The 20,703-nt window shown below is 33.5% G+C and overlaps 1 protein-coding gene across 1 annotated transcript in view; it reads left to right on the top strand.

Annotated features, from left to right (window-relative positions):
• LOC144958553 (dynein axonemal heavy chain 7-like) overlaps window positions 1-20,703 on the top strand; it is a 105,071-nt gene that overhangs the window by 8,149 nt on the left and 76,219 nt on the right. Inside the window, 20 exon segments of the mRNA XM_078890603.1 lie at window positions 324-443; window positions 2,030-2,213; window positions 2,976-3,155; window positions 4,215-4,373; window positions 4,853-4,966; window positions 6,502-6,629; window positions 7,122-7,332; window positions 7,795-7,887; window positions 8,715-8,861; window positions 9,420-9,556; window positions 9,853-9,988; window positions 11,114-11,377; window positions 15,135-15,283; window positions 15,944-16,089; window positions 16,669-16,796; window positions 17,048-17,154; window positions 17,980-18,178; window positions 19,022-19,183; window positions 19,464-19,655; window positions 20,111-20,220. Of these exon segments, the coding sequence (XP_078746729.1) occupies window positions 324-443; window positions 2,030-2,213; window positions 2,976-3,155; window positions 4,215-4,373; window positions 4,853-4,966; window positions 6,502-6,629; window positions 7,122-7,332; window positions 7,795-7,887; window positions 8,715-8,861; window positions 9,420-9,556; window positions 9,853-9,988; window positions 11,114-11,377; window positions 15,135-15,283; window positions 15,944-16,089; window positions 16,669-16,796; window positions 17,048-17,154; window positions 17,980-18,178; window positions 19,022-19,183; window positions 19,464-19,655; window positions 20,111-20,220 (3,066 nt within the window).

Raw genomic sequence — 20,703 nt, 5'->3', positions numbered from 1 at the left:
GTTTGTTTGTTTCTTATGTTTTAAAAAGACTTGTTACATTTTCTTATTTTTTTTTTTTTGGTTTGTTTTTTGACGGTTTTTTTTTTGTGGGGGGGGGGGGGGGGGGGGGGTTGTTTTATTTTGGGTCTTTTGGGTTGGGTTTCTTTGGTTATTTTTTTTTGGGGGGGGGAGGGAGGGTTGCAGTTTGCAGTGCTGCTCTGCGGCTGACGCCTGGATTATTCCAATCTTACCTTGGAATAGACCCTAAAGATAAATTTCCCCTCTGGGATAAATATAGATAATCTATTATTTTTTTTATTCATCATTTCTTCTTTTTCAATCAGGAAAGTCCGTTTTATTGACATTGAAGAGTTCCACGAGAGGGAAGAATCCATGGAACTGTCCACATTCCAAAACTTGTGCATGAGACACATCGATGCTGCTAAGGAAAAACTTCTAAAGAAGTAAGTTGGAACATGTAAAACTTGCTTAGCCTTAAGTCAACTACCAGGATGTTCCATTTCTGTAACCCACTGCCTCGATCCTCGGTCTTGTGAGGAAGAGGTGAAGTTGGCTTGAATATCCTGGGGAGAGATAAAGAAGAAGACAAAGAGCAGAATACAGTGGATGTGTACTGTTGAAGCCCTATGCTCCACAAGGAATGTAAAGGATTAATTGATGAAAATCTGCCTCGATCTGACAACTCATTTTTTCCCCGAGCAAGACACTTAGCTCCTATTGCTCTTTTGAAATGCTGCACTGTAGCTGATGCCTGAATTATTTGGGTATTTTCCAGAGATATACCTTTTAGAAAATTTACTTCGAGGCTGAATATAATTAATTAATCAATTATTTTTTAACAAAATGAAATACTACAAAAGAACGACAATTTTTGGTAGAGCAACATTTGTTTTTGTTTGTTTTTCTGTTTTTTTTAAAAATATGTTTTATTTTATGTTATGTCTTTAATCAAGTTTGTTTTTCAAAGACATCATCAATTTGTAAAAAAAAAATAGATTTCACTATGTGACTTTGTGGTTTGTGGCACGAGACTCAACTTCTGACCTACTTGAATCCTTGGAATTGCTCTTTTCTCATTTTCTCTCACCATACTCGGGTGTAAAATGAGTTCCTGGCCAGAAACAGAGATATCTATTATAAAATAAAAACCCTGTGTCATGTGATGTCATGTCTCACATGTTAGTGCTGCTTTTTTCTAAAGACTCTTTGTAAAGCTCTCTAATGCTTTTGGTAGATAGCATCACTCACTCAGTCACTCATTCCCATGACCAGATAATGTCTTTGACTGTCCTCTGTACGGTTATGAAGTACAGAGGAGTTTTCCATAGCTCTTAATTTCAAAAACAGTGACACAGCGTTCTGTTTCTGCGTTTAATGTACACGTCTCTCACATCCATATAACAATATGGACAAGACAAGTGATTGATATCATTTCAGCTTTACGCCAAAACTCATTTGGCTTTTTCATGTGTTTGCAAGTCTTGCCATTGCTGCACTCGCGTAGATAGTGTGCCAGGGTTGCCAGTTTGGCATTTTAAATGCCAGATTCCAAAAATCTGGCATTTTTGAAAACCGTTTGGCATTAGAAAAATCATTTGGCATTTGGCATTTTCATTTGGCATTTTCTTTTCTTGTATATTATACTTCAAATGACACCTTTTCTCAACCGTGGTGTAGTGGTTTAGCACTCCACTTAGTAGTCAGTAGGTAAAAAATTACCCCAACAGGAAATTTAGTATAATTCAAAAAAAAAAAAAAAAGAAAAGAAAAGAAAACACGCAAGCCACCAGGATATGATAGTAAATTGTCTATCAAAAGTGAGTAGTTTTCTTAGTGGGGATGGGAGTCAACAGACTTTGGCATTTTTTGGAGTGTTTTGGCATTTTTTGAGTCTTCCACTGGCATTTTGTTGAAAAATAATCTGGCAACCCTGTAGTGTGCTCTATGATAAAAACTTGTGGGTTTTTTTTATGCACTCCCAACTTATCAAATGAACTTACTAATTATTTTTTTTTTTGTTTTGTTACAGGTGGTTCCCAGAAGTCCAGACCATTTTCTACCAAGGCAACAAGAAGAAACAAGTGCCTAGCAACCAGGAACAAGAGAAGTTGGAATCTTTCTTCAACTGTGCTGCGACTTTGATGACTCAAAATCTTCAAAACCTGACTCTAGACTCCATCACCGATTACACAGATTTACTCGTACAACCAGCGGTAAGACACCGTCTTGTTTATAGACATTGCTTGATGCTTTTTTTTTTTTTTTTGGGGGGGGGGGGGGGGGGGGGGGTGTTACTGAATCAATAAAGATTTAAGAAAAAGAGCCATGCTTCAGAATCATTAAGCCCATGACATGGGAAATAGCAATTACTTGTGGATTGAAGGGGTCGAAGAAAATCTGAGTTCAATCTGGGATGAAATCCTATCTTTTTGCTGTAAGGAGGAATGCTCTATTGACGGATCTTTTGGGACCCTTCCAATCGAATTGATGGATTACGACAAATTAGTACTGCTAAATTCTGTCAAAAGTAATAAACAAAAATGAATAAAACAGCTTCAAAAATGAACAAAATACCAAACACGGGATGTTTCGGGCTCAAATCTATCTTCAGCCAACAAAAAAAAGCAATGAAAACATAAATAAATACATTACTAAAAAAAAACAGTAATGTATTTATGTTTTCATTATTTTTTGTTGTTGACTGAAGAAGGGTTTTGAGGCCAAAACATTCCGTGTTTGGTATTTTGTTTTTTTGAAGCTGTTATGTTCATTTTTGTTTATTACTTTTGACAGTCCACAGCTTCTAGCAGCCTAGTATCAGTTTAAATTCTGTATAGGACATTTGTTCAACACTGGGTTTGCATAGAAAAATAGAGAGAGAAGCTCCCTGTTATGTTTACTTTGTTTTGTTTTGTGAGGCTGTGTGGTCTAGCTTTTTAAAAATTGCTAATCCACTTGGATACCTTTTTCTCCAGAGCTCGGTCCGTGCATACGAACATTCAGGATTTGTCCTGCGTTTGATTCTGGACGAAGCAGAAATCAAGTTTGAACCCACCTTCTCCGACTTCCAAGTGGTCTTGGTGAACGTTTTTGACGTGATGATCAAGGCATCCAGGGATGTCCCTAGAGTGGAGACTAAACTGTACTCTGAATGGGTAAGATCAGAGCTGCCAACTTTTTCAACACAAAAGAATATTTGTATGCCTTTTTCACCTTTGTAAGATTGTATGCTTTTTCTCTCAAATTATACTTTTTTTTCATGAAAATCAAATCTTAACATTTTAATTAGTTGTCTTAATTTTGTTTCTCATTAGGTTTCTTGGTATTCTACATGCTTCCTACAATATGTTTAAATAATTAATTGTTGTTTTGATAGATTTAAGGGGTTTATTTGCATTGCTTTTATCTTCAAGTTTCTCTGAAGTTTCTGAAATTTTTTACCAATAATAAATTGATGCAAGAATGATTTATATCCAATGTTAATTTAGGGCAGCGGGTGAGATGATTGAGGGGTGACATTTTCAAATTGTACTCTTTTTCTTCTAATCTTATCTTAATCTTTTTGACAAGCAATCTTACACTGTTTCTTTTGTTGAGGTTAGCAGCCCTGGTAAGATTCATAAAAGCCTTTCAGTTATAAGATAAGATGAGATAAATCAATCTTACTGATTAGTTAAGGAAATTACAATTTGTTGAATGCATGGCGTCCGCTGTTAAGATAGAATTTATTAATCGATCTATTAGTACAAGCAAGTAGTACAAGTAGTCAGTGAAATTTAAATGTCTTTAAAAAGATTTCAATTCTGCAAAAATCTCACTGTCATCAAATAATATTTTCCATATTATTTCAAAGTGACACAAATCGTGGGCTGAGGCTTAACTGATTCTATCTCCACATTTCTTCAAATTGAGAAAAAGTGATTTAAACTTTATTTTTTCGTTAATAACTGTATATAAACTTTAGTCACTTTTTTAACATACACTTTATAGCAAATTTCCTGATTCGAATAAAATTTTGTCAGAAGAAGGCCTTTACTTTAAAATCTGATTGTAATGTATGTGATATCTCAAAATATTCCAAAAGTGGAGATAGAACCATTAAATCTTCAGCCCACGATATCCTATTACTTCGACTATATTTTCCACATATCAACTAAACTTTTCCATTTGTTTTCTCTTATTTTATTCTCTTTTTTTTCCTAAAACAATATCAGAGTGGCAACAAAGCTAAAGCCTTCCTTCGACCAATCATCTTGGAGGAAATCCTCCACGCCCACAAGAAAATGGTGGAGGATCTGGTGACCAAGGAAAGTGTTGGACCGACAGAACATACCAACGTCTATGACAAATATGCTGCTCTCATCAATAAACAGGTCAGTGTTGCTGTGGGTTATAGATGTTTATATATATATATATATATCTGGTGAACAAAGTGGACACACCCCTTCATTATGAAGAAAGTCAAGTTTAAAGTCACATTAATTAGAATTAGAAAACCTGAGTTGTTTTTATTATCTTCCTGGACGCCAATTTCCATAAATTAAACTTGAACTTCAATTTTAAGAACAGATTCCTCTTGAGGTATTACCATTTTGAGACGATTGGTCAAACAGAAAAAACCCAGTGATTATTGCTGCGGCAATTGTGATAACCTGATAGAACTGTAACACTGTAAACTGGGTTGCAAGTAGGGTTGATCTGTAACTAATGACACCTTAATATCTATCAATTGTTATGGAAAATATTAAATCCAGGTTTTGTGAAGTTAAAAGAAGAATTATATGTACATGTAAAGGAATGAATCAATTTTTTTAATAGATATTTATGTGACATTTAAACAAATATTTTCCAGGCTGATGAAGACGTGGCCAAATTCATTGAAGAAGAGCACACGTTTGATGAGTATTCCAAGGAGTTGCTCAAGTACCACAGACTTGTCGATGAGATTACCTACAATTCCATTAAGGTAAAAATTATAATGCAGACCTGTATGGAACAATGGGCATGATCTATATTACCTTTCCATGTGCTCAAGGTCATTGGTCACATTGCAAAGTGTGCTCAAAATGACCCACACAGTGAAAAGTATTCACAGCTTTTGAAATATCTAGAATCACGATTGGTCATTTTGTTGAGAATGACACATGAGTATGTGTACAATTTTCATAAACAAAACAGCGTGTTTACATAAAATTGTTAAGAAGCATCCAATCGTTGGACATCAACAAATCATGTGATTGATGACTGGGTTCGACAAAAACATGAATATAGATCGCTCCCATTGCTGAAGGAGGAATTGAAAGAAAAGCTCAAATTAAGATCAAAACCATCAGATGCTAAAGGAACACTGTGCCCATCACCACAAATTTTTATACACATCAATTAAATCTATCACACCACACTAATCCTGTCACTCCGGTCATTCAATTCTCCCTGTGTTCTTGTGTATGTGGAAAACGTGATGGAATGATGGGGGGGAGGGGGGGGGGGGGGCATTCTTTGATATCTATTGTGTCATCTGTTAGTTTGAAAAATTATCTAGATTACAAATTAAAGTGAATTCATCAACTAAATCATAATTTTTAAAAATTTAGACTCTCAGACCCATAAGTCTCTTGAAGTATAACAGTTTTTCTATCATTAAATGGACCATAATAGCTTGCAGCTAAAATATACGCAAATTTCTCTTTAAAAATGGACATTCTAGAAGATGTAACAGATCCCACTACTCAATCACTGCTTGCTAAAGGAACAGAAAAGTCTGAAAAACAAAGTCTTGACCTTTTGAGACAAATGCTCTACAGAACTGATCTATCAGGATTCACATGATTTTTTTCTGCAATATATTGTTGTTGTTATTGTTTTTATTATAATTAAAACATTTAACGGATATTTGAAGGAAGAGTTTTCTGGCCAAATTTTTAAAATACAATGTTTTCTAGAATGCGATAGTTAACTGGTTGGCTGACATGAATTTATAAGGACGATGGTGATAAAGGTGAATAAGTGCTATGGGATACTTCAAATGTGTCCTCCAAATGGCGGGAGGCAGGAATCTATTTTCCACAGAAGGGGCGTTCGGCGACATTTTGATTTTATGTTCATTATTTAAGTACTCCCGAGTTACTAATAGCTGACGGATTAAGATAAGCGTGGATTATTATTATTATTATCATTATTATTATTATTATCATTATTATTATTATTATTATTATTATTATTATTATTATTATTATTATTATTATTATTATTATTATTATTATTATTATTATTATTTTATTATTATTATTTTTTTATTATTATTAATAATATTATTTTTATCATCATATCATTATCTATCTATTATCACTCATATCATTATATTCATTCATTCATTCATATATATTCATCATTCATCATCATCATCATCATCACCATCATCATCATCATCATCATCACCATCATCATCATCATCATCATCATCATCATCATCATCATCATCATTATTACTTTTGTCAACAGGTCATCAGGCTAGGCATGTTTGAGGTCCATTGTGATGAGTTGATTCGTGCCCTCACCAAACGGGCTGACGCTCTCAGGAACAGACTGCTACTGAAGATGTGTGAGGACCACCAGAAAGAAAACAAAAAGTATGATGGTTGTTGTCATTGATGTTGTAGTTGTTGTTGTTGTTGTTGTTGTTGTTGTTGTTGTTGTTGTTATTGGTGATGCTGGTGTTGTTTTTGTTGATTTTTATTATTATTATAATCATTATTATTATTATTATTATTATTATTATTATTATTATTATTATAGTATATAGTAGTAGTAGTAGTAGTAGTAGTAGTAGTAGTTAGTAGTAGTAGTAGTAGTATAGTAGTATTATTAGTAGTAATGTAGTTATATTATTATATTTTTATTATTATTTTATTATTATTATTATTATTTATTATATATATTATTATTATTATTATTATTATTTATTATTATTATTATTTATTATTATTATTATTATTATTATTATTATTATTATTATTATTATTATTATTATTATTATTATTATTATTATTATTATTATATTATTATTATTATTGTTATCATTATCATTATCATCACTATCATCAACATCTTCATCAATCCAGACTGGTGGACCAGTACAGAGAGATCTCCGACAAAGCTTTGTCCACCCCCGAAAACACAGAGAAACTGATGGAGCAGATGACCTATATCAACAAGTGTGAGTCAGAGACCATCTTCGTGCTGGAGAAAGAACTCATTCACAGCAAGGACAGGCTCACCTTCCTCAGTGATCACGCCAACTTTTCCCCAGCTGAAACTCGCCTCAATGCTGATGTACGTAACAACATTGGTTACTCATTTGACTCTCATACTGAGCAGGATGGTCACTTGCTGTGTCTTCTATCCCCCTATGTCTGTTTTCCAACTTGCTTTCAGTCTTTGTCTTGGAATGAGATAATTTACGTTTTGTCCTGACCCTGGCCGGAGACCTTGGTTGGGAAGTAAACAGTCAAATGTATAGTTTTGTGAGATGATATTTTTTTCCTTGTAAATCTGATGAATTGACTTGCTCAAGGTCACACAATAAAGTGGGTAGTCAAACTCGGTACATTTCTGGTATGAAGCAAAGTCTGTACCACTGAGCAATATTGCATTTTGGGTTGTTTTTTTCCAAATATTTTGATTATGTTTGCTGATAGATAGCTACAGTATTTAATAACTATAATCCATAGGTTTGATATAGTTTGCACTGTGTAAAATATTGTTAAATTTTTGTCTCTATTTTTTCCCGTCCAGGTTTTCAAATGGAACCAGAGAATGCCTTTGGTCTTTGAAGAATACAAGCAACAAGCCAATGAGAAGAAAATGCAATATGAGGAAGCACTCAAGGTAGATAAAAATAGCTTGAATTTAACAGCTTAAAAAACGAACAAAATACCAAACACGGAACGTTTCAGGCTCAAAACCATTCTTAAGCCAACAACAAAATAAAAACAATGATTACATAAATAGATTACTAAAAAAACAGATCGACAGATGAGAAATATTGGGCTCGTCCTTTCTGTAGTAAAATCTTGGTGGAATTTTAAAAGGTTCTATCACATTTTAAGGGAATCCTATCACATACGGTGTCATGTGTCATTTGTATAGATAAGATAAAAAATGTACAATGGAAAAAAATGAAGACACTTGAATTTAATGTGAGATTACACATTCGATAAAAGTATTTTATGTCAGACAGATGATAAAGGGGAAACCCGAAATGCAGACATCATTTGTCTTTGTCAATTATGATAACGCTCAATTCATCTGAATTGTTTTGGTTTTATTTTTTTTTTTTGTTTGTTTGTTTTGTTTTGTTTTGTTTTAATTTTTCAAGCAACAACACTTGGTCTTGTTTAGATGCTATGCATTAAGTTTAAAAACTCATAACATTCTCAAAATGGATATCACATACTAACACATAAAACTATAATAATATGTAATCATAAACGTTATAGTCTGATTAATATAATTTAGTTAGAACTACTCATACAAGTGGCTGGCTAAAAAGCAATAACAAAGATCTGAGTGACGTCAATTTCTTTCCTCCTATAAACTATAAAGATTCTATTTACTTAATTAAGGGTGTTTATCTATTGAAAATTCATTCTTATTACGAATTGTTCATTAAACTTTTCGTTGGAATTAACTTGATAAAATTGTCTTTTCTTTAGCTCCGTCGTGAACGTTTCATTGAAGAACTGGAAGGTTACATGAAGCAGGTGGAGGAATTCCAGACATTCGGAGACATGTCAGAAATCAACAGATACCTCAAAAAGTCACAGACACTCGACAGCAGGCTTCAGCTGGCTGCTGATAAGGTGAGTTTGCATCGGTATAATAATATGATAATAATAATAATATGTAATAATGATATTATAATAATAATATATAATATAATAATAATAATAATAATAATAATAATAATAATAATAATAATAATTATAATAATAGTAATAATAATAATAATAATATAATATAATAATAATAATAATAATATATAATATAATAATAATAAATAATAATAATAATAAATAATAATAATAATAATTAATAAATATATAATAATAATAATAATAATAATAATATAATAATAATAATAATAATAATAATAATAATAATAATAATAATAATATATAATATAATAATAATAATAATAATAATATAATAATAATAATAATAAATAATAATATGATAATAATAATAATAATAATAATAATGATGATAATAATAATAAAATACTTAAATAAATAAAGAAATGAATATATTTAAATGTATGTGGCGCATTTCCCCTATTTATAAAAGTTATTTGTTTATTTATTCATTTATGTATTTATTTATTTATTCATGTCATTTATTTATGGTTCCATTTCTACCAGATTGAAGCCTTCAACAATGAAGAAGAAGCATTTGGTTGGGACACGACCGCCTACCCACAACGAATGCAAATCATCAACAACCTCAAACCTTACCTTAACCTCTACGAGATCACCGTTGACTTCAACACCAAATACAAGTAAGGATTTGTATTCTAAAAATAAAATTGTAATACCACCTCATGGGCAAGCTGCTTTGTCCTATGAAATGTGTTGTTGTTGGCTTGAGACACCTTGTAAAGGTTTTAAAGCATATATTGAAAATATTGCATAGTTTGGCGATATGGTGTAGTGGCAGGACTCTTGCCTCCAGATCAGAAGATTCAAGGTTCAAGACCCGTTCTGAGCAGTACATAGTTGAGTCCTTGGAAACGGCTCAGAAGTACTTGGTTTTAAAAATTGTAATGGCACTGTCGTTGTTTTCTTTTCATTCCAGGGACTGGATGGACGGTCCAATGGGTGGAGTCGACCCCGATGTCGTGGATGCTGAGGTCGGCAATTTCTGGCGTACGCTGTACAAGTTGGAAAAGACCTTTGACAGCGCTCCTATGCCAAAGAAAATTGCTGGAAAGGCAAGTGTTAAACTCAGAGTTACAGTTGCTCAATGAGTAATTTTTCTGAAAATAAAAAAGTGGCAAATTTAGGAGGCTGGTATTTAAAAAAATATCTGATAAGGTATATTTGATATAATTCCACACAGAAAAGAGAGAAATAACCACAAAAAAATGATTTGTAAAATCGGCTTTCCTGACTTGGGCGGGATTAAGAATGTAATACAATAGAAGATCTTTTAGGATCTTTGTGCATCAAAAAGTGAATGGGTTGCAGACTTCAATATTGGAAAACATTTGGATATAGACAAATATTCTATCCAAAACATTCAGCAGAAAATAGAAAATCTGTCAGTCTCTATCTTTATCCAACATTTTAGTATCTCATATTTACCTCATGTTGGTCCTATGATAAAAAAAAATTACAGATGGATTGTGAATAAGAATTTGCTATTATTACCATTTCAAAGGTATATAAGGGATAGCCTAGATTCCAATTTCTGCCAATTCCTGTTGTGATATTCTTTGAGGGATTTTTTCATTGGCTATGGGGAGAAGTTTATTTATTTATTTATTTATTTCTTGTTGTTTCATTTTAAAAAGTTATTATTATGCTGAAGAAGGATGTGTTTTCTCTATTTTCTTTAAGCAAAGGATGTTTTTGTTTTGTAACCTACTTTGTTCTTTTTGAATTTGCATCTGGAAAATCAAACACGAGTCCATATCTTTACCTCGCCCAGACTTCTCTGAATGAAAAGAGTTCAAGATGTAAATAATTAATCAAGTTGGTTTCTGTTCTCTCTCATTACTAGCTGTATGAGTAGAACCTTCCAGCATCTTTTATCTCTTTGGTTTAAAAAGGGGTCCCGATATCTCAGTTGGTAGAGCACTTGCTTCACAATCAAAGGGACAGAGATCCATTCCGAGTGCAGTCAAGGTTTTTTTCTGACCCCCCTGTCCACTCAGCAGTGATTGGGTAGCTGGATCTGTTAGATTTGGTGGAAAGTACTTTTAAATAGATTAGCGTCCTATCCAAAGGGTAGTAAGCAATTGCTATTGTACATTTTACGTTATAGAGACTGGGATAAATTCCAGCTCCATGGGCCGAATGGAACTGTTTTTTAAATCTTAAAAATATCTTTCCAGGTGAAGTCCAAAGTCGACCAGTTCAAAGAGCACATGCCTTTGATCCAGACCCTGTTCAACCCCGGTCTCCGAGATCGCCATTGGGAGCAGATTTCAGAAATCGTGGGTTACCACCTTCGACCCGATGACTCGTACTGCCTCAGCAAGTTTGTTGATATGAACCTTGAACCTTATATCGCTAAGTTCGAGTCCATATCCGAATCTGCTAGCAAAGAGTTCTCGCTGGAGAAGGCTCTAGAAAACATGAAGAACGAGTGGGCTCCGGTAAGTGACAGTAATTTTCTATTACTTGTTTTAAGAAAGTAAATTCATGAATGAAATCCTAATAGAATTTAAGTCTACCAACATATTGTACTTTCGTGCTTACTATTTAAAAAAAAAATCTTCCTTTTTTTTTTCTTTTCTTTTTTTTTAATAAATACACTTGAGTCATAACATTGTACATCGACACTTATTTGTGTATTAGATATTCAATAATTGGAAATATTGATTATATACTCAAAACTGTCATATTAACAATGAATGTTGTTTAGATAACTTTGAAAAATTGTATCTTTGCATGAAATTTTCACAGAGCATTTAAAGGTTATTAACACCTATTAACTCTTAAACGATAGGATACGATACAATACATATCTTTTGAATCATGAAAGATGAAACCCATTAAATCATTATATGTAACTGTTTATTTTAAAACTATTTGTTGTTGTTAATGACTTTATCCAATTTTAAATGCAAAATGCAATATTCTTTTCCTTTTTTAATTTTTTAATATTACGATGGTGGTGATAATGATAAAATATCTTTAAAATAGATTATTGATAATTCCATGCTTAACACTAAAGTACATTTTATATGAATTGTAGAAGGTAATAGTTTTCTTATTTTGTTCGTATTTTTGAAAGAGATTTGTCAACTGTTTACTGAATACATTCTTCTTCTCATATCATCAGAAAATTAATTTTGGATCTTCTGGTTGCCTTTGATATAGTTTTTATTTAATACGAACCATCAAACTTTCCAGCCCATATTGTCACTATATCCAATAGTCTTATGTTAGTCTTAATTTACTCCAGATAAAATGATTGTTGGTAGCTATATCATACTTTCCCTGTCAATCATAAAACTGATATGCTTTCTAATAATATACGAGTAACCGTATTTTATTTACTTTGTGGTGTTATCGTTTTATGTTCCTATGCTATGTGGTAAAGATTTAGTTTTGATAATTGGATGGTATTTACATTGAGAATCTATATATGTATGACGTCGTATATGTTCCTTGTATGTGAATAATTTCCATTCATTACATAACAATAGGAGCCTATCGATAAGGAACCAGTAAGTTAAAGAAAAAGATTGAATTTCAAATCTTGAATGTTGAAAATCGTTCACTCTTTGATTCATCATTACATATCTATATATTGAATTTCAAATATTAACAATTGAAAATCGTTCACTCTTTGATTCATCATTACAATTTATGAAATGAAAAAGTCACTGGAATGCAATTTTGTTTTTGCGAATTTGACCAAAAACAGATTCTTTCACCTCTTATTACTTTTTTTTTCTCTTTCTTCTGTTTTATATTTATATTTTCTCAAATTTCTTGTGTCAGAAATGCACGAGTCAGTATATGGATATCATATATCGTTTTACAATATAAATGTATTGTAACAGCATGTGTGGTCAATACAATATCTCTCCCCCATCCCCAACCCATGTGTTCACTCATCATCATAATCATAATTTGATTTTTTTTTTCCATTGTAAAATAAAATGTGAATTTTTGCATGGAAAATTATATGAGTGTTTTCTCTCATGAAAAAGTGATAGGAATTTTACATGAAAAGAAAAGAGTAAAATTATTGCATGATGAAAATTGCATTTGAGTTTTGCATGAAATATTATAAACTAGGATTATCACATGGAATGATAATATGAATATTAAATGAAAAAAATATAATGTTAAGTTTATACAATTAGAGGGAAAGAGAAAAAAAGGGGTGCCTGAAGACTAGATCGTTGATGATGCATTGAGATGTGGCATTCGTTATGGCAACCTTGCATTTTATAGGATAAGCTGAATAAATGTCCAATTTTGAAAGTTTGTTGTTGTTATCAGCGCATGCCTCTACACCGTAACATACAAGATCCATCACCTATTTTGAAGTTGAAATGCCCCTTATGTGATTTTTGAATCTATAATCTTTGTGTTTATTTATGGAAAACAAGAGTAAAAGCAGCTTGAATAATCTAAGAAAAAAAAGTATTCCTTCAGAGCCATTCGCCCATGGAGCTGGAGTTTATCCCGGTTTCTATAGTGTGAAACAGACAATAGCAATTGCTTGCTATCCTTTGTATAGGACGCTAGTCTATCACAAAGTACTTTCTACCAGATCTCACAGACCCAGCTACCCAATCTCTGCTTGGGTGGACAGGGAGGTCAGAAAAAAAAACTCGACTGCACCCAGAATCTATCTTAGTCCCTTTGCGTGTGAAGTGAGTGATCTACCAACTGAGACATCGGGACTCCCAAATAATTTTTATGAAGTTTTAAATTATTTTGATATTCTCATTATGACTTATTGCATTTTAAATGTGAGCGTTTCCCAAGATACCATCCACTTGTTTGTTAGTTTTTAAAATGTGCAGCAATGTGGTCTTGTGGTATGACACTCACTTTTGGACTGGAGGGTCCAGGGTTTGAGTCCCACTCTGAGCGGCACATAGTTGAATCCTTGGAAAAAGGCTCTTTACTCACTTAGTACTTGACCATTAACAGCATTATCTCTGCCTGGAAAAAAATTTGTAATATCGCCTAACAGGCGTAATGTCTCACCCTACATATTAAGCGTTCATATTGGCTAGGGAACATTTGAGCACCTGTAATGAATTTTGTGCAATATAAATGCTCAACTTTTAAAAATTATTCTTGGTTATTTTTTTACTAAACATTTTCTTAAGATATCATCCATTTGTTTTACTTTTATTTAAAAAATACTTTTTTAGATAAAAATATGAAAATATTTTTAGGTATGTATATCTAGATTCTAATAGTTTTAGACAGCGGTGTTGATATTTGGAATCCATTTTTTGTCTATTTGTATGAAGACAGCTAAACATCTTCAAATCATTTTGAAACCATTTTAAATTGCAGTTGTAATGTTAATTTTGTCCCAAGATTTGAATTCTCGTCTTCAAGACCTCACATGATATTTTTATGATGTGGGTTTTTATCATTGAATACAAAATCCACAATATGCTCAGAGAGGCTAATGTGGTAGTTTGGTACTTTGGTTCGAGTCCTGCTCTGAGCAGTGCATAGTTGAGTCCTTGGAAAAGGACTCAAATATACTCAAATTCTGCCACCACACTCAGGTTTAAAATGAGTACCTAGCCATTAACAGTGTTTTCTTTATCGGAAAAAAAATTAATATCGCCTAACAGGTGTCATACCTTGTCCTACATGTTAAGTGCTGCTGTTGGCTAACAACCCCTTGTAAAGCGCTTTGAGCACATTTAGTGGATATGCTCTATATAAAAGCTCAGGTTTATCTATAACATCCTAACATAATACTGGTTTGAGGAAGCCAGTGACACATGTATACACGTGTCTAATCCAAAATAATTCTCAGGCTATTAATTGATAGTCCTTCGGAGCCAAAGGCTCATGGAGTTAGAGTTTATCCGGCGTCTATAGCGTGAACTGGACAATATCAATTGCTTGCTATCCTTTGGATAGGACACTAATCTATCACAAAGTACTTTCCACCAGATCAAACAGACCCAGCTACCCAATCACTGCTGGGTGGACGGGGGGTCAGACGAAAAATCTCGACTGAACCCGGGATCGATCTAGGTCTCTTTGTGTGTGTAAAGCGAGTGCTCTACCAACTGATCTATGGGGACCCCCTCACACAGCTACTATTGAGATTTAAATATTTATGTGGCATTTATATAGAAAGAAAATTATTTTGTATTTTTTAAAGGTATCATGATTTCTGTTCTCATTTTCCAGATGGAGTTTACCACCATTCCATACAGAGAGACTGGGACCTCCATTTTATCCTCCATCGACGATATTCAACAGTTGTTGGATGATCACATCGTCAAGACTCAGACAATGAGAGGCTCCCCATTTATCAAACCATTTGAAGCTGAAATCAAGTAGGCCATCAATTTGTTTTGTTTGTCATATATATGTTGTTTTTTTTTTGTTTTTTTTTTTTGTAAGTTTTTTTTTTGGTAATGTTTCTCTTATTTTTTTGGTTTTGTTTTGTTTTGTTTTACTTTTTATTTTTGAGCAGGGTTGATGGATGATATGCTTTGTTCCTTTTCTTATTTTGGCACGTACCATATAAAGCCTTAAATTAATGTACTGGTTTACCATTCATTCCCTTTGCAACATAGCAAGACATAATTTGAACCACGTAACTTTAGGCCATCTTATTGAAGACTTGGCTTCCCACTCCGCAAATGCTCTAAACAAATGTTTGAATTTAACATTATAAAAAAATTATCAGACTTATATTTTAAGTTAACATTTTTTTAATTATCAGACTTGTATTTTAAGTTAACATTTAAAAAAAAAATTGTCAGACTTGTATTTTAAGTTCACATTTTAAAAAAATTATCAGACTTGTATTTTAAGTTAATATTTTTAAAAATTAATTATCAGACTTGTATTTTAAGTTCACATTTAAAAAAATAAATTATCAGACTTGTATTTTAAGTTAAGCATTAAAAAAAATAAAAATGATCAGACTTGTATTTTAAGTTAAGCATCTTTTTTAAATTATCGAATTTGTATTTTGATTTTTTCACCAGGGATTGGGAGGGCAAGCTGATGCTTCTCCAGGATATTCTGGACGAATGGCTGAAGGTCCAAGCCACATGGCTATACCTGGAGCCCATCTTCTCATCCCCCGACATCATGGCACAGATGCCTGAAGAAGGACGCCGATTCACTACAGGTTAGTATGATTACATTTTGTGCGGCTATGTGGTCTAGTGGTATGACTCTTGTCTTTGGGGATTGGAAAGTCATGGATTCAAGACCTGCTCTGAATGGCACATAATTGAGTCCTTGGAAAATGCTCTTCACACACATTCTCTCACTGTATTCCGGTGTAAAATAAGTACCTGGTCAGTAACAGCTGTGTCTCTGTCGAAAAAAATTGTAATCTCGCCTGACAGGCATCATGTCTTGTTCTACATGTTAAGTGTTGCTGTTGGCTAAGGACCCCTTGTAAAGTGCTTTGAGCATGAGCATGTTTAGTGCATTTTGTGCTATATAAATGCTCTAGTTGTTAATTTATTTAGTTAAAATGAATTTTTTTGTACTCAGGTACATTGTAGAGGCGCCTAACAGGAATCGTATCTCAGACTACATATTAAGTATTTCATATAGCTCTTTGAGCATGTTTAGTGAATATTGCGCTATTATATAAATACTCTAGTATTATTTTTGTTTGTTCATTCTGACTTTTACCAATATTGTGTAAGTTCTCATTGATTATTCCATATGTTCTATTTTGTTTTTTATTCCTCAGTCGATAAGAACTGGCGTGACATCATGCGATCTGCCAATATTGACAAGCACGTACTGTCCGTCTTGAACATTGACAAGATTTTGGAAAGGCTGAAGAAATCCAATGAGTTGTTAGAACTCATTCAAAAGGTGATTACCAAATTGTGCTTGAATATCACATTTACCCTAAATATGGCATATTGAAGAAGTTTGAAGAAGTAATGAAAACAAACAAACAAACAGTGGTGTAGTAATAATAATGTAAACTGCAATATATCTGGCAAAGATAGCTGATGTAGAAAATAACAATATACGACGTCTCAGTCTTTACATTTGCTACATTTTGACTTTCACACTTCGGCACTTTTACATTTAAACTCATCTAAATGTTTATTTCTTAGGGTCTCAATGAATACCTGGAGAAGAAGCGTCTCTATTTCCCAAGATTCTTCTTCCTGTCCAACGACGAGTTGCTTGAGATTCTCTCAGAGACAAAAGATCCCACAAGGCAAGTTATGGAAAAAGATTTATATTGATAGATAGATTTTTTTAATGAATTAAAAAATAAAATTCCTCTTTATTCATCCCCAAGGGAAAATGTGTCTTTAGGGTCTATTCCAAGGAAAGACTTGAATAACTGCATCAGTTACGGTGAGGTGACTTGCTCAAGGCCAGTCAGCAAGGCTGGTAGTCGAACATCACTTTTCAAGTTGCATAGATTTCAAAATGTGTAACAATCATGTTTATCTGCATCGAACATGAAAGTATAAATTTAAGAACTTCTCTTTCTAGTTCTAGCCTTGTTTGATGACCTGTTACATGCGAGCACTTTATATCTTTTATATTATGACATTTTTATGTTTATATCAGAGTAAAATTTGAATGGGAAATCAAATATAGACAGGGTTGAATGTTTTAAAATGTAATTGAAGACCACACAGGAAAAAGAGCACATGTCACAAAATCAAATTTTATGAGTTATGCCCCTTAGCATATAGTCTTCTTGTCTTGTCATTAAGTCACAACTCTGTGCAACAAAGATAACTGAGACTAAGTGCTGTGAGAACAAATGGATGTGCCTTAGCCTTCATCTTGATTATATCGATTTCTCTGTCCAATTCAATTTGCCCATTAAATTTTAAAAATATTTTTGGGCAGAGAATTCCTTATTCAGATGATGCTTGGAAAAAAAATAAGTTGAGATGAGCATTAACTCGTAACTTCGGGACCCAGTATGAGTACTGTTTTCTTTCATTCATTCATTCATTTATTAATTTGTCAAAACTTAATAAGAAAATATGTTGATTCTATTTTTATTCTTTACCCAATGCAGAGTCCAGCCCCATCTCAAGAAATGCTTTGAGGGCATTGCCACACTGGAGTTCACAGATGTTCTGGACATCACCCATATGAAGTCCAGTGAGGGAGAGGTCGTACAGCTCAAAGACGTCATCTCTACCTCAAAGGCCAGAGGTCAAGTAGAAAAATGGCTGCTGGAACTGGAGATTGACATGATTGTTTCCATCAAAAAGGTTTGAGTTTTTTTTTTTTTTTGGCTTTCATTTTATTTTGATGTTTTTTCTTTCAGCTATTTTAAACTTTGTTAATCATAATAATAATGATAAATAATGAATTTATATAGCACCGTAACATCCATGTTAATCTTGCTCTGCGCTGCGTTGCTTTACATAATAGTAAAAAAAATAAATATATAAATAAATAAAATAATCGCAACACTCCATAGCAGGTATAAATACAGAAACAAAATCTAAGCAAAATCCATTTCATAAAAAATAAGCCTTACGGAACAACTCAGTGTTCAGACATTTCCCGAAGGATGATAAATTGTCACAGAACTACCCTTGACCAACTTATCGTTTGACTCATATTCTTTGTTCTTTGTTTTTCTTTCTTTAATTTTTTTTGGGTGGGGGTGGGGTTATTTTTATTTGTTTTTGTCAAATTCTCTGGTTCCAAAATCCTTGGTAGTGTGTATGTAACCAGCCTTCAGGAGGACTAATTAATGAATAGGTGACATATTGAATCATAAAATGGTAAAACTATTCTAGTGACATGATGTATTGACAGACTATTAGCATTGGGGGATGGAAAAGAGCGAGGATGGATGATCTTTCTTGACGACCAGCAAACTTTTAGACGAGAAAATAAGATGCCATCACTCTGAAACCAGAAGATCAATGTATGTATCTAGTCCTCCGGAAGAGTGGTTTAACACTTCCAATGAGATTGGAACCAGTTTTTTTTTACATCTCACTCTTGTTTCCTATTATTGCTTGAAACTTGAAAGAAATTCAATTTTGTCAGTAGTAAATTATAGCATAAAAAATCTGATGGAGTTTACATGTTTTACACAGGTGACAGGAGAATCCCTGGAGGCTTACAACACAGAACCTCGTAAAGAATGGGTGAAGGCCTGGCCTGGCCAAGCTGTGTTGTGTGTGTCACAGAAATACTGGACATCCTTTATTCATGAGGCCATACAGAAAGGAGGAACTGCCCTTGCTGATTACCTGACTGTAAGTATTGATATAAATGTGTTCATAATCATTAGTGTTGAATGTATTTATCCCTAGATCTGTCAACTATTAAAAATAATTCGTAGAATTACGAGATTTTGCCCCCAATTTCAGAACTTAAAGAGCATCCCTAAGTCATTAAAACTTATTGAAACTGAAGGTTGATGTCAGACTAGATAATTTTAAGATTTTGAAGTGTTATTTAATCATTGTGATGGTAAATTCATATTTTTAATATACTCATAATGAGACTATCTATGTCTTTTTTTTTTCTTTACAGTTGAATAACTCTCAGATCGACGAGGTCGTAGCCCTGGTTCGTGGTGACCTGTCCAAACAAAACCGTGTCACCCTACAGGCCTTGATCGTGTTGGACGTACACGCCAGAGACGTGTTGGCACAGCTGGTGAAAGAAGAGGTGTCCAGCGAGTTGGACTTCAAATGGCTCAGTCAGCTGCGTTATTATTGGGAGGTGTGTAATTATACTTTGATTTTATTTTATTTTTTTATTTCCATCGAAAAAAAAATGGATATGTTAGTCAAAAAAAAAAAGAAAGAAAGAAGAAAAAAGAAGAAAAATGAATGAGGAACGTTTTTTCAGATCTTTATCTTACACAAGTGCCTGCTCCCTAATTTGTCTCTTTGACAATTGCCACACAGCATTCCACCCTTACTTTCCTCCATTCTTCTCATTCTAAGGGTCAGTGTGACTCAGCAGTATGGTCTTTGCTTTGTATCCGAAAGGTACCGAGTTCGATCATCTGTCGCTGCTCTGTGTGGCCTTGAACAAGTCACCTCACCCTAGCTCAATTTTAGCGTTGCGCTGTGGCTGATGCCTGGGTTATTCCAGTCTTTCCTTGGTATAGACCCTAGAGACAAATTTCTCCTATGGGATGAATAAAGGGAATTTTTTTTTCTTTTCCACAGGATGGCAACATGTTGACCCGTATGATCAACTCCATGTTGCCGTATGGCTATGAATACCTCGGCAATTCAGGTCGTCTGGTCATCACACCACTCACTGACAGATGTTACAGGTGAGATGCATTTTTACTTCTCTTCTTCTTCCTCCTCCTCCACCTCCTTCTATACATCCTCCTCCTCCTCCTTCTTCTTCTTCTTCTTTCTGTTCTTGTTGTTGTTCTTCTTCTTCTTCTACTTCTTTTCTTATTTCCATTTCATCCGGTCCTTGGCCGAAATCCAATCAGGGGTGCCATCCAATTTCATTCCTCTAATTTTTCCACAATCCTACAACACGTTCTTTGGGCCTTCCTTTTCCTCTCTTTCCCTCTGGAGCCCACCACCCCAAATTCCACTGCAGAATTGTATTTTCCATTCTCCTCAAGACATGCCCAACCCAATTCCACCTCTTCCTTCACACCACCACACGAACTTTCTCTGCCTCTGCCAAATTCAACATCCTCTCATTCCTTACATTTTGTTGCCATCTTATTCTTATTCATCTTAAGCATTTACTTTTGAAGACATCCAGTTTTTCTTTCTCTTCAATTGTTAAGATC

The sequence above is a fragment of the Berghia stephanieae genome, chromosome 13 (genome assembly GCF_034508935.2).
Source record: "Berghia stephanieae isolate SIO BIC M18660-M18661 chromosome 13, UCSD_Bste_1.3, whole genome shotgun sequence".
NCBI lineage: Eukaryota > Metazoa > Mollusca > Gastropoda > Nudibranchia > Aeolidiidae > Berghia > Berghia stephanieae.
Note: the sequence above shows the minus strand (reverse complement) of the source record. Positions and strands in the feature narration are given on the sequence as shown.